Genomic DNA, 16,319 nt, shown 5'->3' with positions numbered 1-16,319 from the left:
GTATCATTTAACACTTTCATCATGAACACATAATCTATTCTAGGACTTTTCTGTATTCATTCGATTATGATTGTTATCTTTGTTTAGCTTCGTCGTCTTTCTTGAATTTGGAATGCGTGTTGCTTTCACTGCCTGAATGTGTGCTTGTATTTTACTTGTTTGTTTTTCTTGTTTTAGATACTCTTAGTGATGGATTACCAAAACTTGTACCCCTGGTCTCCTGATAATCTTATAGAGGAAACCTCTATGTACACCTCTTCCGAACAGATAGTGTTGTACATGAAAAGCGAGTGCTATAAAAAATGTACTCTTGGTAGGGAAAATGATAGGGGTCTTAGAGTAGTGTCGTGTAGGGAGGACGAGCCTGTTTGTTGCAATGAGTCCTCAAATCCAAACGGTCCTTTCTGTTATTTCTACACCACTGTCTTAAAAAAGGTTCTTGTTCGCTTACCTTTGTATAACTTTGAAAAAGAACTCCTCACTGAAATAAATGTCTCCCCAACCTAGCTACATCCAAATAGTTGGGCATTTGTTCGGGGTTTTTCCATTCTCTGCACCCTTATCGGCCATCTGTCATTTGTAGAGGTCTTTTTATATTTCTTTGAGGCCAAACTCCTGGGCTGCCAACTATGGGTCTCCTTCAATGGAGTGGTTGAGAGAGCATTTATTTCGCTGTTCCAATAGTCTTACAAGGGTTTTAAGGGCAAGTTTTTGAAAATTCGCTGCAACAAGAGGGACGCTATCCTTCTTCATGGGTTCCCTTTGTACTGGACCCAGAACCCCAACTTCCAAGGTGCTCGGTGCCTAAAGGACATGCCACAATGGGACCAAGAGGTGTGCCTCTTCTTCTCCAACTTGAAGGTAGTTTTTGACACACGAACCCTCATAAGTAAAAAGTTCTCCCCAGTAGGATTAAAAGCTTACATTGGTATCCTTCGTCCTCTTGCTCTTACTGATGTTAACTTGTGTGTTTGCTTGTTGATCTACCTTTGTTCTTTTGCAGACAGTATGCTGGGTAGATTGAACAAGAAGGACGTGGCAACCACGACCAAGAAGATGAAGGAAACGACCAAAGCTCGCCCTGTCCAGGACCTGAAGCTTAAAGTTGTTGCTGAGGTTGTCCCTGCTCCTACTGAAGATGAGGAGACCTATTCCGAGTCGGTCTTCAAAAGGAGGTGCAAGGCTGACACCGAGCCCTCTGAGCATTCTGTCTTAGATGGGCGTGCTCCTTCTCCACAAGCCCCTCTGCCAAGCCCACCTCATTCTCGTGACATGGTGGTGGTGCAGGAGGATGAGGGTACAAGCGCTCCAGAGGGAAGACTGTGGGATCCTAGCTTGGATGCCCCTTCTTTCCTCAAGAAGATCCTCCTATCCGCCAAGGCCAAGGAAAAGTTGGAGAGCCTGGAGGAGGACCAGCCAGTGGAGCAGGCAGTGAGGCAACTGGGGCAGGCCTTGGCTGCCAATTGTTTGGCCATTTCCAAGATGCGGGGGTGGAAAGGCTCAGCTAAAGAGGAATCTCACAAGGTTGTCGAGCTTTCGCAGCAGGTGGAGGGTCTCAAGCAAGAAACAGCCAGACTCCTCGAAGAGCTCCAGCGAACACAAGAAGAGGCTATGACTCTCCTGACTGAGAATTCCAAGGAAGCCCTAGAATTATCCAACAAGAACACGGAGCTCCAAGCTGAAGTGGAAAGACTAAAGGGGGAGCTGACCAAGAAGGATGAAGAGCTGATCCGAAAGGGTGAGGAGTAGGTGCAAGAGAGGGAAGCTCTCACTGGCGATGCTGCTAACTCATACATGACGAGCTTTGAAGATGTCGTCACACAAGCCTTAGGAATCTACCTAGAGATGGATTTCTCCCAACTTGGTTTGGAAAAAAATGGTGGTAGATGGTCGTCTTGTGGATGAGTAGCATCCTCTTGTAATCAGCTACCTTGTGTAACCCTTTGAACAATATTAAATTTATAAAATCTTGTATGTAGCAGTGCCTTAACTCATTTATCCAACTCGTTTAACTTTTGGCACACTTCGACTAGTATATTGCATGCCTTGACTAGCATAGCCTTATCATCCAGCGGTAACATAACTAACTACTTTAACAATGTAATGTGCCAGACCAGAAAGGGAAATCACAATGCTCCTATAGAGATAACCTGTGTATGACTTATACCCTTTGTCTGCGAAGAGTGTCTCGCTTGTTCACATGTTGACTAGTCACATGAACAAGGTCTTAGCGTTTTAGATCTTGTCGTACAGGACTTGTATGCTTGAAAGGGCTATCCGTTTTCCGCACACACCCATCCCCATCGTTGGGGATGATCTGAGTATCTTACTTGAGTGCCAATCCCTACACCAAGTCTACTATTAAACAATTACCTTTGTTTAGAGCCTTTGACCCATGTGTTAGCTTTACACACCAAGTCAACTCTTGAACCTTTTTACTTTGTTTAAAGCATCTGACTTGGGTGTTAGCTCAAACACTAGGTTTGATCTTAAATGACTTCATTAGTCTTGAAGTATTCGAGATGTGTGTTGGCTTACACACCGAGTCTACTCTTCGAGAACTTTATTTCTTAGAGTATCTGACTTGTGTATTGGTTTACACCATCAAGTCTACTATTCGAGAACTTTATCGCTTGGAGTATTTGAGTTGTGTGTTGGTTTACACCATCAAGTATACTCCTCAGGTATTCTTATTGCTTGGAGTATCTGGCTTGTGTGTTGGTTCACAAACCACCCTACTTTTGACATTCTCATGGTGTATTGTTACCCTACAAATTTTACCTTAGCTTTTCCACAGAGTGTCCGAGCTGGAGTGCTTTTTCCAGCGTCGTGGTGGGTACACAATTTTCTCATAGCGCCTACTCAGGTATTCTGGCCGAGTAAGGTTGCCTTGCCTGTCTTTAGCCACGCCTTCTCATTCATAGCGAGTCGTACCTAAGTACCTCCAAACTCAAAATCTTACGGAGAAGAGAGCAAACTATCTCATGGTGGATACTTTGGGTGCCTAAACTCGGAGTCTTACTCAGGTAGGCCATTTTCCCTCATAATGCATGATCAAGGTGCCTGAACTCGGAGTCTTACCGAAATAGGTTGACCTCCCGTTTAAGCCAAACAGTCTTAGTTATGGCTGACTTATGATTCTGGGCACATGAGCTTAGAATCTCACTGAGCAAAACGTTGTCCCATCTGAATCACTACGAATTTCATAACACCTAGACTTGGAATCTTCCCAAGAAAGGGTTGCCTTACTCTATTGCGCTTGGACTATCTAACTTGGGTGTTGGCTCACACGCTAAGCCTACTCCTTAATGACTTTGGTCGGAGTATCTGACTTGGGTGTTGGCTTTCACTCCAAGTCTACTCTTCAACACCGAGGTAGGTTGGCTTACCTACCTTAGGCCAAACAATCTTAGGGCAATTCAGGGTGCTTGGACTCAGAATCTTACTAAGAAGAGGTTTTTCCCCTCTGAATTGTACAAGTGTCGAGTTGCCTAGGCTTGAAATCTTACTAGGGTGCTAGATCACGTTGTTGCCCTTCTGCAAAACACTCAACTCTCACATCACGAATCATGTCCTCCAATCGATCATCATGTACTACTTCATCCATGGTGGACCCCACATATTCTTCAGTTACAGAAAAACGTGGTAAATTTAATTATTCACCATGCCATGTCCAAGTTGTATAAGATCGAAGAAACTCATCACACAGAAGGTGCTCTCTGATTTTCTTAACATCCAATATCCTTCCATTCAAACAATTAACGCACAAACACCTAATTTTTGCTCCATCATGACCATTATTATTCGCGTTACGTTGCGCAAATTGTATAAATTCTTCTACTCCTCTTTCGTACTCATCACTTATGGAAACAGAATTAATCCAATTTTGATCAATTATATTATGTAATAGTCATTCAGGTGTTTTCTAATGAGTGTTCGCTCTCACTTTGCAGAGGGTCGAACACCCCTAGACTCAATACCAGCACATATCAATTGCCAAGGGTCGAACACCCTCAGACTCAATACCAACACGATAATTCTATTATAAACTAACAACTAACATAATATAAATTAATAATAAATACTAAATATACAAATTAAAAATTATTAAATTAACTATATTTATTAAATAAGATAAATGTATCTACCATCTAATAATTTAATAATTCTATTCTAACCTAAAAAAATAATATAAATTTTTAAAAATACAAATAATAATAATAAATAAAAAATAAACAAATTCATAACATTAAAAAAAATTCAAAATAAAAATAAAAGTAAAACACCACCAACCTTGTGCATGAAGGCAACAGTGGTGGTGAAGAATGGCGCGGGACCGACAACGGCGACGGTAGCAGTGACGGAGCAAAGCAAAAACTCAAACAAGCAGCGAAGAATGCAATGAAACAATGGTACTTCGAGCAGTGCAAGAAAACAAATAAGAGAAATAAAAAAAAAAAGTTATAAAGCATTGGTGAAGAATAAAGAGAGTTGATCGAAACAAACTTACTATGGCACGAGAAGATAATGAAGCTCATAGAAGAAGAGAGGAACACTAGAGCATAAACAAAGAGAAAATGCATACCAAGAAAAAAGCAAGTATGAAAGCGTAAGTGGCGCACTTCAAAGTTAGAGTAAAAAATGATTTAAGAATGCGGCTATTACAAATAGTCGCATCGTAAGTGAAGTTAATTTCAAAAAGGCCATTGTGTTTTGAATGACAACGTCTAATCGTAAAAACGCATTAAATAAATAGTCGTTGTTTTTACATTTTGCACTAGTGGAGATGTGAAATATGTGTAATCGGTTGTCCATCAAACAATATACCACAACCAAACTATAATGGAGCCAAATGATAATGGAAATAGGATATGAAGATGTACGTGGATATTTATAGTATGAAGCACATGGAACCAAAGTAATGGAGGTTTCTTTAGAAATGAAAGGATAGACACAGAACAAATATATATTAATTATCAGACACTGACACGCATATGACACGTATCAGTGAAGTTTCCATTTCAAAATATATTTTTTGGGTCTCTGACAATTCAAACACAATTTTAAAATTGACAAATAAAATGATTTTCTAAAAATTCAAACTTATTATATAAGTTTCTATTAAGATTATAAAAATAAAAAACAGACTCTATATATATCGGAAATAGTTTAGTTATATATATATATATATATATATTATTGAAAATGCTTTTATTTAATCTGTGAACATATCTTTATATAAAATGATTTTTTCTAAAGTTATTAATTTATCTTTAAATGAATTTAAATCAAAGTATCTTTTTAAACTATGGTGATCAAGAAAGGGATGAAATGTCTTAAATGAATTATATTCTTTTTGCACTTTTTGAATTTTACACAGATGAATAAATAATATTCATTTTTGTTATATTCGACTAATCTTATTCACATAAATCACACTGTCAATTTATATAATTTATGATGATTTATAATATATAGATTTATATTTTCATATCCTGTATTTTATAAATTACATGTGTGAAAGTGTTTGTGTCAAAATGAGGGTTAAAGGAAAAAATGACACGGTCTCAAAATTAAGAAACAACATTGGGGGAGTCAGGGGAGTTCAATAGAAGGAATAATTAGGTTCAAAAGGGAAAAAATGGTAGACTGGTTGAAAAAGCGAATATGTAGTGGCTACAGGTTTGGCCAGATAAATTTAAAACAATGATATACAGGAGTCTTAGGCACTTGTAAGATAAGATACTGAGGGTAGGTAGACCACTATTGCATGTTATACTATGTGGTTCTAATGTTGTGGGGGCCAAACATCATTATTGCTACACCCTTTCTTCCCTCCTTGGTTTTAATAGCTGCAGTAATCCTTACATGAGCCAAATGAAAGACGTGTATATTCATCATTGACTGACTTGACAAAACCTGTAGTTAGAAGGTGTAGAGCAGAGGTAGTGATGAGCAGTAGAGGAGATATTTGGAGGTTATGATGCAACCGGAACTGGATATGATGCATGTTAGCTTTTTTGGGTTGAAACTGTTGTTGACTCTATGGAAGCTGTTTATTTATACTGTGACTGTAATGTTTTGGAAAGATACACTGGGTAGTGTATAGGTTTTGATACACGCGTATTAAACTTTTATTTGTGAGGGGCATGTAAGAGGATGAGCACTAAGAGTTAATTTGAGAACTTTTAGATGTATATATCTTGTAAATAGCTTGCATCATCCCTACAGGGCCAAGAGCCTGTTCACTTATCAATATTCCTATTGTCCTGGACTTCTATTGCTCTCCTATTGTTTAATTAGGTAGATAAGGAGGCCTCCAAGAACAACAGCAACAAGCATAAGATTATAAGATTATTAAATGATGTATTAAGTTGTTGATCGGATTCTTAATAGGATTTTAGGTGGTTGCAGGTATTTTGTTTTTAAGTAGAGAAGGATAAAATTAAGTATTTTTTTGGTCGTATAATTGTTGATTGTCTCTAAAATAGTTCACATTTATTTATTTATTTTTATTTTTTAAAATATAAAAAAGCAAAAGATTGGATAAACTATGAAGAATGGAGCAAATATTATCTTATACAACCAAACTATGATATTAACCATCAATATATAGATCTATAACGGGAATTCATTATTTTTCTTTTTCTATAGAAGAGGACTTAAATATATATATATATATATATATATATATATATATTTTTTTTTTTTTTTGGTATGATATTTTTTCCGGAAAGGATAAGAATACTTTAAGGATTCTCTATTTTTATATAAAAATTATTTATTGACTATAAAAAAATCATGAAATAGAAACAAAAAATAATTAGTTGTTATAGTGACTAAATTAGACACCATTTTAGGGACTAAATCAATTTTTGGTTTCTAAATTAGTTTCTATTATTGTTAAATGGTTTCTAAATTGGTATCTAATTAGCAACCAAGATTTTTGCAACCAAATTTAGAATCTAAATAATTGGTAGTTAAAACATTGGTTGCTAATTAGATACCAATTTAGACACTATTTAACAATAATAGAAACTAATTTGGAAATCAAATTTTTATTTTAGTTTCTAAAATGGTCTCTAATTTAGTTACTACTGCAACTAATTATTTTGATCTCTAAAAATTGGTTTCTATTTGATGATTTTCTTGTAATAATTGTTGATTAAAAATATAATAAATTGATTTTCATAAACTTCACAATAGGTTTTACCAACATTTTTAAAAATAATTTATAATAGATATTAGACTTCAATAAAATAATTATGATCTAGATAGTATTTGACCTAATCTATTTTCACTCACATATATAACATATATATACAACCTCAATTTTCAACATCAATTTATTAAGCATGGACCTTAAGATACTTCCTTCGGAAGACCATGTATTGTGCTACAAGCAATACATAGAATTATGTGTGCCTCATGACTTACGTGTTGCAATTTGACAAAAATATAAACTAAATCAAGGTTGGACTAAGTTATTAATAAGTAATACTTGAGTGCCTTACGGTGTTCAATATTTCATAAATAAAGTGAAACAAGTGAACATTTCTTCTAGACCCCAAGTGTATTACTCTTCAAATTATACATTTACAAGGGTACAGTTTTCTCATGTCATTATCACTATTAATAGTTTTTTTAATGTACAATAAATAAATAAAAGTATTTTAGGGATTTTTATATCATTTTAGAAAAGTGTTCTTCAAGAAATAGTATTGATTATGTTATTGAATAAAATTTCATTGCCAAATTAAGTGAAAAATATGATAGTTAGGCAATAACATACCTGGTTTTCAAAGTTTGGTATGCAAACAAATAAAGGAGCAAAGTGACAGAAATTGAAAAGTAGTATCATGAAGACTTCTTTTGCTTTTGAATATTTTAGTCTTAAAAAAATTGCTCATACAAAGCTAAAATAGTTAAACAAGGTTGGTGTCTTTTTCTACAGAGAAAAAAAAAAAGGTAACGTCAATATTACCAGCTGTTTAGTTGGATACTTTCCTTTGCTAAATTAGATTGCAGTCTTCGATCAAAATCTATATTATTGGTCCAACACGAAATATAACTAATCTATATTTTTCTTTACCTCTTTTCTCTTAACTTTATTTTATATATTTATTTTCCTTTTCATCGTACATACAAGGACAAAATGCATTGTAACAACTTTCTTGTACGGGTAACCACAATAAAAAGTCCAATTGAAACGCGATATCACATCTCTCAATAATTCATTTACTGATAGTATTTTATACAATGATGAGATAATTAAATTTAAATAATATTATAATTGCCATTCATGTAGACTTTGGTTTTGTTTGAAAGAGTTTTTCACACAAACATTTACAAGAAAAAAAATGAACTAACCATTTTTTATGATTTAAATTTACTTGCATAAAAACTAATTTATAAAACGTTTCTCATGTAGTTTATGCAAATTAAATAGAATTTGTAAGAGAAATTTAACTCTTAATTTATGGTTTCATATTTACTGCCTTATAGAGATTTATATATTTAAATGTTCCAGAAATTTGAATAGAGTTAAGTTGAATAGATCAAGTCAAAAAGGGGCTGCTTCCAAGATGATTAATGAGTTTATATGTTAGCTTGGTAAAAAAAAAACTATATATAGGGTTTAGTACCTTTGCTAATAGCACAACAAAACCCTTTTAGAAGTTGGGAGAAATGGGGTCTCTAATGGCCTCTATTACTCTTACTCTTGTGTTGGCAATAGTGTCTCTAAGCTTGCCATCTCAAACCTCAGCTGATAACTACCCCTATTCATCTCCTCCACCACCCCCTAAGAACCCTTACTACTACCACTCTCCACCACCACAAGAGTACTCACCTCCCAAGCATCCTTATCACCATCCTTCACCACCATACAAGTACCCTTCTTCTCCACCACCAATTTACAAGAATAAGTCACCACCTCCACCCTATAAGTACTCATCTCCTCCACCACCTCCTAAGAAGCCTTACAAATACCCTTCTCCACCACCACCAGTTTATAAGTACAAGTCACCACCACCTCCGGTTTACAAGTACAAGTCACCACCACCACCTCCTAAGAAGCCTTACAAATATCCATCACCCCCACCACCAGTGTACAAGTACAAGTCACCACCACCTCCAGTCTACAAGTACAAATCACCACCACCTCCAGTCTACAAGTACAAGTCACCACCACCTCCCTACAAATACCCTTCTCCTCCACCCCCTCCATACAAGTATCCATCTCCTCCACCACCTGTTTACAAGTACAAATCTCCTCCTCCTCCTTACAAGTACCCATCTCCTCCACCTCCACCATACAAGTACCCATCTCCTCCACCACCTGTTTACAAGTACAAATCTCCTCCTCCTCCTTACAAGTACCCATCTCCTCCACCTCCACCATACAAGTACCCTTCTCCTCCTCCCCCAGCTTACTATTACAAGTCACCTCCACCTCCACCTAAGTATCCCTCTCCACCTCCACCACACTATGTCTATGCATCACCACCTCCCCCTCACCACTACTAGATATGATTTAGTATAGCACCCCATGGTAAGCTAAGAAGCTTCATATAGAAAACCTATGCTCTCCATGTTATTTCAGTCAAGGTTTTAAATTACAAGTATACGTAAACTTCTAGAATTTTAGTACATACCAATAACAACCATAGTTAGAGCACTATAGCTTAAAGTTTTAAATCCAACAAAATTTTCTATTATGATGAAAGTGTGAAATATTTCATTATTTATAAATAGCATCTACACTGTTGCATTTAGACCCTCCCTTGAGCATTTTTAATCCATGAAAGAGAAACTACACCTTTTGTTTTTACTCTCCATTCTCTCTCCCTCTATTTCATGGAAATGTAAAAATAGCATATGCAAATAATAAATCAAAACTTTAAAAATTGGACTGCTAATATTATCCTACACTATCTTAAATTTTTATACTCTAAACTTCACATTTATCATATACTTCTTTTAATCTTTTCCTGATTGTGTAGATATGTTATTTGTTCCACTTCAATAACAGGTGTGTAGGAAAAAATATTGTTCATTTTAGGATGCATTCATATACCTAATGTGAAAACTTTCTCCATACATGTTATGACAAATTAATAATATTCGTGCACACGTGTGAATTTTCAGGATCTGAAGAACGTGTGTGCAAAATAAAGGGATGGATTGATGGAAGGAAGAAGCACCATTCGGTTTATATAGTGAAGAGTGGAACGTGTTTTAGGAAAGTAGTGTTTATTTGGTTTCACTTTATTTTTTATTTTGTATTTTAAATATTCAATGTTTTTAGGCACTGTTCTGATCTGATCCACGTGGTCTTACCCGAGTTATTATATCATATAATAAATAAATGCCCTGATTTTTTTCACTTTGAAAATGTCCATTTAAAATTTCTATAAATTTAGTAGACTCTCCACCAAGAGTTTCTCATGCAAGACACGCGAACGTTAAAAGAAAATGATGCGCCTCTTTTTCTAAGATTATTTGTCTGTATTAACAAGTGGTGTGACTATAACAAATTATAATAATGTATTAACAAAATGATTATTTTCATTTTAATAGAAAAATATATTTATAATAATTAGTATAGCAACATCACAAGAAGTGACATAATAGATGCCAATAATAAATATGTAAAAAAATCTAAATATACTTTTACTCTAGTACACAACAAGATAATAATGAAATAGAAACCAATTTTAGAGACAAAAATAATTAGTTGCTATAGTGACTAAATTAGATATCATTTTATGAACTAAATAAATTTTTAGTTTCTAAATTAGTTTCTATTATTGTTAAATGGTTTTTAAATTGGTATCTAATTAACAACTAAGGTTTTTGTTACCAAATTTAGAATCTAAATAATTGGTAGTTAAAACATTGGTAGCTAATTAGATACCAATTTAAAAACTATTTCACAATTAAGAAACTAATTTAGAAACAAAAAAAAATAGTTTAAAAAATGGTCTCTAATTTAGTTACTATTGCAACTAATTATTTTGGTATCTAAATATTAATTTCTATTTGATGATTTTCTTGTAGTGGTATAACTTTGGACAAAGTTTGATTATTGTTGTGTCGAATTACAAATCAATGAGACCACTAGTGTAATTTCCTTGTAGAAACCTATGTGTTGCAATCATATCAATTTGCATGAGTATGCAAAAAAAATGATGAAGAGTGTACCGCCTTGGTAGTCAGAAGTGATGACGTGGCGTCGAGCTACTATACAGGCGTGTTGGATGGGACACCTGGCTGGCAGAAGGGAAGGAAGTCGGGGGGGCTCGTGTAGTCGCCAGTTATTAAGTTGGCGTGCTCCGATCTCCAGTATACCTAAACCGGCGGTCACCAGGTTGAAGATGAAGTCGCCAGATGTGAATCCAGGTGACCAAGTGATTAGAGATCGCCGAAACAAGGACATCGCCGAAGATGAAGTCAGATAGTTTTTCCCAGCTGGTCAGAAGATGAGCTCGGGGGATAGCTCACATGAACATACCCGGTGAAGCAAGAAGAGTAGATCATGAAGGCGGCCGGCGAGACCACAGGGAGGGTGTGTACGAAGGCACCCGAACTCGCCACCCAGAAGAGATCACGCTCCAAGGCAACTATGCACTGAGTTGTGTCATGCATAAGTAACTTAGCCAAAACCCTGAAGAGTAAGAAGTGGCGCCCAAGTCAAGGATGCTCCAGATGATGGCACGTGTACAGCTGGATGCGAGCCACGTGTCCAGATGTGTAACTGCCAGGAGAGAGAAAGTGCCCAGGTATATAAGAGTTTTTCAACGAACTTTGAGGTACGCACGCGTTTAGATTACTTCTTTACAACTGCGAGTCTTGAGTACGCTGAGAGAGAACTTTTGCACGGTTCCTTAGAGTTCTTGAGTTTTTCTCTTAGTAATTGGTGGTGCAGTCGCTGACTTGGGCGTCGGAGCGTGATCGGCCGCAGCGGCGCCGTTCTGTCTTTTGCAGGTTCTTGAGGTGAATCACGGTGAAAGACGGAGGCTAACACGGCGCAGAAGTCGATCCAAGTTTGACTAGGCAAGGCTCCAGCGTTTTGGTCAACAGGCAGGATCAAAGAGGATAACCATAATCTTGTTAGCCCAATCCCAAAACATATTACTATAAAAAGAGAGAAAAAAATCACCAAAAACAAAATGAGTCAATAGAAATTTTTCTAGTGGATACATTAGGAAGATTTAATATCCCACTACAGCCTCATCCTGCTGGCTCTCCAGAGCAATCAATGCTTCGAACATATAGGGACTCTTATAGTGGGGTGTGACTTTGGAGGGAGAATCTGAGGCCCATCTTGATGCTAGTGTTGGCGAAAAATTTTCAAAATCTAAATGCTCTGAACAAGGCGGTAGGTACGAAGAGAGGAGAGAGGAGGAGAAAATTGTTTAGTTTCCGATGGAGGGTGAAGACATTCTAAAAGGCGATGATTGCATTTGTGGGGGAATTAATTATATTGGGAAGAGTCAGAACGTCACTTTGAAAAATGTGGTGGTGGGAAAACTAAAAGCTTGGTGGAAATTAATTGTGGAACGACTTCTGCTAGGGTATGGGCAAATGACCTAATTTGTAGTGGTTCGATTCAGGCCCAAATGAGTGCAAAAAGCTGCATGGGGGAAATCCTAATTTTTTACCCTATTGCTGATGTGGCCGCACAGCTAGGGTTTTACGGTCCAAGAGGCGTGGCGAACAAGGCGAGAGGCGGTGGCAGAGCTAGTAGAGGGCACAATAGGGAAGAAGGAGGAGAGCATGTCGGCGTGCTTGAGAGGGAGATCTCGAGCGCCGCCATTGGTGTGAGAACCTTTGCGACACCGATAGTAGACCAGGTCGGTGTGGGAATAGGGGAAAAGCGTTGCGGTGGACGACACTCGCATGGGAGCATGTGCAGTGCTGGGGACACATTGTTAGAATATATGGCCTTAAACGAGAGGGGGTTGAATTGTTTAAGAGGGATTTTCGCAAACTTTGAAGGTATAATGAAAATCAATGCTAAATTACAGAGAAAAGAATCAAGGAAACAAATACCCAAAATTGTTTTAAGATGATATCAGAAAAACAATCGGTTGTTTTATCGAAACAATCAGTTGTTTTTATCAACAGTTTATAAAAACAACTTAAAAACAAAATTTAAAGAGTTAAGGGTAAGAGATAAGCACACAAGCAATTTATACTGGTTCACTCTTACACCAAGAGCTACATCCAGTCCCCAAAAACCCACTGGTATTCCACTATGCAATGAAATCCAGATTACACACATCACACACCAAAGTAGACATTGAACCCCTCAAGAAACACACTACCTTTGGCAAACCACACCAAGAATGTTGATCTTGAACACCTCAAGAACACACAACATTCCTTGGCAACACAATTACAAAAATACAGTAATCAAGGAAGAAGAGAATAGAATACACCTGGGTATTACAAAGCTTAAAGTTCAGAAATACAACCCAATCCTATTCCACACACTTAAGAATGATCTAAAGCTCTTTCAAATCTTGGAAAAACTGTTTTGATAAACTCTTTCTGTTACTCCAAGATTATAAGCGTAAAACCACCTTTATATAGACCAACCAAGTAGTCAAAAACACTTAATAAAGGAGCCAAGTTAGTTAGGATCATTTAAAACATATTAAAACCGCTTAACAGAATTTTGTTAAGGTTTGCAGGAAAACAATCGGTTGTTTTGTCTAAACAATCGATTGTTTTGGTTTGACAACAAAGTCAACCAAGTTTTTCAAAAACTGCTAAGGTAAAACAACCTATTGTTTTGAAAAACAACCTATTGAAATTTTGAGAGCTTTTTAGAAAACATATATTTTCAAAAGGTTAAAGATTCAAATGAACTTGGATCATCTTAAGGAGTGAATTAACAAGTTTCAAACAACTAGAAAACACACACACACCCAACAACAAGGTCTTCAAGCTTTCCTCTTGGATTTGGAGACATCAAAGCATCTTGTTCAACACACAGGTCGTGGCGGACAGCGCTGATGCGAAAACGGTGCGAGGTGGCAGTGCGGTGGCGGTTTGTGATAGCGCGATGTCACACGATGACAGTGCGGTAGCTCACGGTGGTCGTGTGGTGGCATGGGTAGTGTAGGTTAGTGAAGGAGAGGTGAGGAGGATTGACGAAGCAAGCAATGGGACTATTGGGTGCGAGATAGATTACAAGACAACAAGTGCTGCAGAGAAGCTGAGTATGGTGGGGTTTGCACAGAGTGGAGAAACCGAAGCTTTTTACGCCAATGCAACCATTTTTTCCACTCCCAGGGCTAAGGAAAGAGAGACAGAGTCACTTTTAGCAAGTTTTTCAGAGGGGAGGATGATGGCTAGTATCAGAGGAAGGGTGGGTGTTACGTCTTATTGAGAGATGAAAATGCACCTTTGGCTGAAAGGTTATCAAAGTCATAGTCGTTAAGGGGATTAAGGTCAGAAATTAACATCTCAGATAGAGATGTTAGACACTATAGTACAATGCTTTGGTTAAAAGAGGAAAATGATGGAGCTAGAAGGATGTGGAATATCAATAAGGAGATAGGGTTCACACTGTGAAGAGAAGAAGAGGTTGTCTTAAACAATCTTCGTAGTCTGGAGAGTCAGGACTACAAGAGTATTCAGACAGAGAATAACGTTTCTGATAATGAGTCTAATTAGTATGAACATAAGGGGGTAGGAGGAAGTATGATAAGAACATACTTAAGATATTTGATTAGAAAAGAGGAGGTTGGAATGGTCTGTCTACAGAAGACAATATGCTCAATGTTTTGTAAGGAGAGATGCTATTATTTGTGGGGTTCAAATGAAATTGATTGGGTGGAGAATGGTGCAATTAATAATGCAGGAGGAATTATTACTATGTGGAGAAGAAGTAGTTTTAATATGACAAGCTACGTTAATGGGAAATCTTATTCTGTTGTTGAAGGAGTTTGGAAAGTAGGAGCTGGAGTACAAATTACAATAGTGAATGTGTACAATTTTGGCTTGTTGAAAGAAAGGAATGAGGTGTGGGATGAGATTAGTGAACTCAGGAAGATTCAACAAAACAGGATGTGTTGTGTTGTTGAGGACTTTAATTCAATTAGAAGGAAGGAGGAGAGAAAAAGTGTAGTTTCAGTATCAGATTATAGTAGAAAGACAAGGGGTTTAATGGTTTCATCGAAAATGCCGAGTTGTTGGATATTGTGATGGTTGAAAGAAAGTTCACTTGGTACAAGCCGAATGGGACAATTAAGAGCATAATTGATAGGATTCTTGTTTCTAGAGAATGGTTGGATGTCTGGCCGAATAGTAAATAATTAGTTCTCAGCAGATCAGTCTCTGATGATTGTTCTCTAGTGCTTAAAGTTTCATCGGTGGATTGGGGGCCGAAACCTGACAGAAGTCTGGACGTCTGGCAAAGAGATGGAAGGTTTTTAGATTTTGTTCGCAGTAAATAGAAGAGTTATGAAGTGTTGGGCGGAGGGATGTTTGTATTAAAAGAAAAATTGAAAAAGTTAAAATTAGATTTAAAGAAGTGGAATAAAGAGGTTTTAGGGACTGTCAATCAAGAAGGTGATTTATTACAAAAGAAAATTCAAGAGATGGATACAAGAGATGATGAAAGTGATTTAGATGAGTTTGGGCAGGAGGACAAGAGACTCTTGCTGGCTGAACAAAGTCAGGACTTATTCAAACAAGAAGCGATCTTGCATGAAAAAGCAAGGCTAAAGTGGTTGAAACAAGGCAATTTAAATACAAAAAATTTCCACTTGTCTGTGAAGTGGAGGAGAATGGGAAATGGGTCAATGGGGGTAGAAGTGAACGATTAGTGGTGCGATGATAAGAAGGTGGTAAAGACTAAGGTCAGAGAGTTTTTCGAAGCTAGGTTCGTTGGGGAATGTGAGCCCATGGTTAGGTTGGACAATGTTCGGTTCAACTCTATATCCGATGAAGATAATGAGTCACTCGTTGGAGTCATCTCTGAAGAGGAAGTTAAGAATGTTGTTTGGAGTTGTGATAGTTTGAAGAGTTTTGGTCCTGACAGATCCAATTTTAGTTTCATTAAGTATTATTGGGTTTGCCTTAAGGAAGATTTCATCTCGTTGGTAAATGATTTTATGGTCAACGGTAAGTGGCCTAGGGGATCAAATGCTTCTTTCATATGTTTGATTCCTATGACTGATAATCTGCAACAGCTTAGCGATTATAGGCCTATGTCGTTGATAAGGGGTGTGTATAAAATTGTTTTGAAGATTTTGGCTATTAGGTTGAAAAAAGTGATTAGTAAAGTTATCGACATTAGGCAA

At 36.9% G+C, this 16,319-nt stretch overlaps 1 protein-coding gene across 1 annotated transcript; it reads left to right on the top strand.

Annotated features, from left to right (window-relative positions):
- The first annotated feature begins 8,647 nt into the window (after nt 1-8,647).
- On the top strand, nt 8,648-10,387 carry LOC137837519 (extensin-like). Its single transcript, XM_068646534.1, has 2 exons — nt 8,648-9,553; nt 10,150-10,387. The coding sequence occupies exon 1, from the start codon at nt 8,689-8,691 to the stop codon at nt 9,526-9,528; it is 840 nt and encodes a 279-aa protein (XP_068502635.1). The 5' UTR covers nt 8,648-8,688; the 3' UTR covers nt 9,529-9,553; nt 10,150-10,387.
- Nucleotides 10,388-16,319: the final 5,932 nt, after the last annotated feature.

The sequence above is a fragment of the Phaseolus vulgaris genome, chromosome 4 (genome assembly GCF_000499845.2).
Source record: "Phaseolus vulgaris cultivar G19833 chromosome 4, P. vulgaris v2.0, whole genome shotgun sequence".
Taxonomy (NCBI): Eukaryota; Viridiplantae; Streptophyta; class Magnoliopsida; order Fabales; family Fabaceae; genus Phaseolus; species Phaseolus vulgaris.
Note: the sequence above shows the minus strand (reverse complement) of the source record. Positions and strands in the feature narration are given on the sequence as shown.